This window comes from Octopus bimaculoides, chromosome 11 (assembly GCF_001194135.2).
Source record: "Octopus bimaculoides isolate UCB-OBI-ISO-001 chromosome 11, ASM119413v2, whole genome shotgun sequence".
NCBI lineage: Eukaryota > Metazoa > Mollusca > Cephalopoda > Octopoda > Octopodidae > Octopus > Octopus bimaculoides.
Window position 1 is genome coordinate 74,430,794 of NC_068991.1, and position 1,695 is coordinate 74,432,488.

Consider the following 1,695-nt stretch of genomic DNA (forward strand, 5'->3'; position numbering starts at 1 on the left):
AGGAGGAGGAGGAGGAGAAGGACGACGACGATTGTGACAATGACCATGGCAACGATAAAGATGATGTCGAAGACGACGACTACGACGTCGATGATGACAATCATGAGAGCTATGACGATAAAAGTAATGTTGATGGTAGCAGTAGTGGTGATGATGATGGTGGTGGTGGTAGTGGTGGTGGTGGTGGCGGAGGAAGAGGGTGGTGATTAATGAGGCTATGGTTAGAGGTCTTTTTTTCTGCTGCGTTAATTGATTCTGGAAAGAAAGCGTAACAATCTTACCACAACTGGAAGAATGCCATGACGTGGCAGCTGGAATAGACGATATTATTGATTCTCCAACTGTAGTTACGAAACAGATAGGCAACGGGTGCAATGGGCAAGACACACAGGCCCCAGGTGACACCACTCAAACCGCTCATCAACGTACGACTCGAAACCGGAAAAAGCTCCAACATAAGAGTGTAAGTTGCTACAGAAAGGCCCTGTTAGAATAGGAACATTGGTACACACACACATATATATATATATATATATATATATATATATATATATGCAAATAAATAAGAAATTATGCGGATAAACAAATTAGACACGTTAAATATATTCAATATATTAAATACATTAAATACAAAATATGTATATATGATTCCATGCAAAACGAGAGAAGTTCATATCTGGTGACTGGCTAGGCTATGGAAGCTATTTTATGCTATTCTCTTCCAACCAGCCTTGGGTCATTTTAGCCATGTGACAAGGAGCCCCATCTACCATAAATAAGATTCTTCTTTAATCACTTTACCACTGGAGAAGACTTGAAGGAGTATTTTCTACAATATGGACAAATATTCATTTGAGTTTATGCTTCCTTCACACTCCACCAACTCTGATCGACCATTACTTCAAATTGCTCCCCAGACCATCACAGAATAGCTGCCGTGTTTCACTGTTGGCTGCAATCTTTTCACGTCAAATTCTTGATCACAGGGACTCCAGACCCACAATCGACCACTGTCAGAAAATATAGTAAATTTGGATTCATCAGAGAATATAACAATGTCCCAATGCTAGTGGCCTCTCCACCATCTCGCTGACCCAATCTTTTCTCTGCTTGATATTGGCCGGTCGAAGAAGTGGCTTCCTTCTTGCTGCTCTGCCATAGTAACCAAGCTTGTGGAGATATCTGACAGCTGTTCTGGGATTGACATCAACTTGTTCTGCTATATCAGAGGACTTGCAACGAGGATTATCCTCCACACTTCATTTAACAAAGCGAAGGGTCTTGTCAGAGGGCCCTGGTCGATCTAGGCGAGGTAATATGGATTCCCTGCCCTCCCTGGGGAATTGCACAATCACTCTATTAACTGTAGAAAGTCAGATCCCAAGGTTTTTCTGCTATTTTACTCTGACTAGATCCACCTTCAGACTGACTCACAATACGGCCTCTTTGAAATTCGGCCAGTTCCAAGCCTTATTTTGTCTGTGGCATGATTAAACAGTGACATACAGAACTTGATACATAAATATGCCAATTAATAAAAAATATATAACTTTTCGAGTTAAAATAAGCTTAAAACGATGTCTTATGGGGTGTCTATTTACTTCTGACATGTCTGTTTATATATTAGACGCCCACAATAATATAAACACGTATTTACAGGATATATATATATATATATATATATATATATATATA

The 1,695-nt window shown here is 39.8% G+C and overlaps 2 protein-coding genes across 2 annotated transcripts in view; both read right to left on the reverse strand.

Annotated features, from left to right (window-relative positions):
* The window catches only part of LOC106867566 (solute carrier family 22 member 21), a 16,928-nt gene extending 16,447 nt beyond the window's left edge, over nt 1-481 (reverse strand). Inside the window, exon 1 of the mRNA XM_014912476.2 lies at nt 282-481. Coding sequence (XP_014767962.1) covers nt 282-457 — 176 coding nt within the window. The 5' untranslated portion in view covers nt 458-481. The remainder of the gene's footprint in view (nt 1-281) is intronic.
* LOC106867570 (solute carrier family 22 member 6) overlaps nt 1-1,695 on the reverse strand; it is a 68,537-nt gene that overhangs the window by 54,405 nt on the left and 12,437 nt on the right. The window lies entirely within an intron of this gene.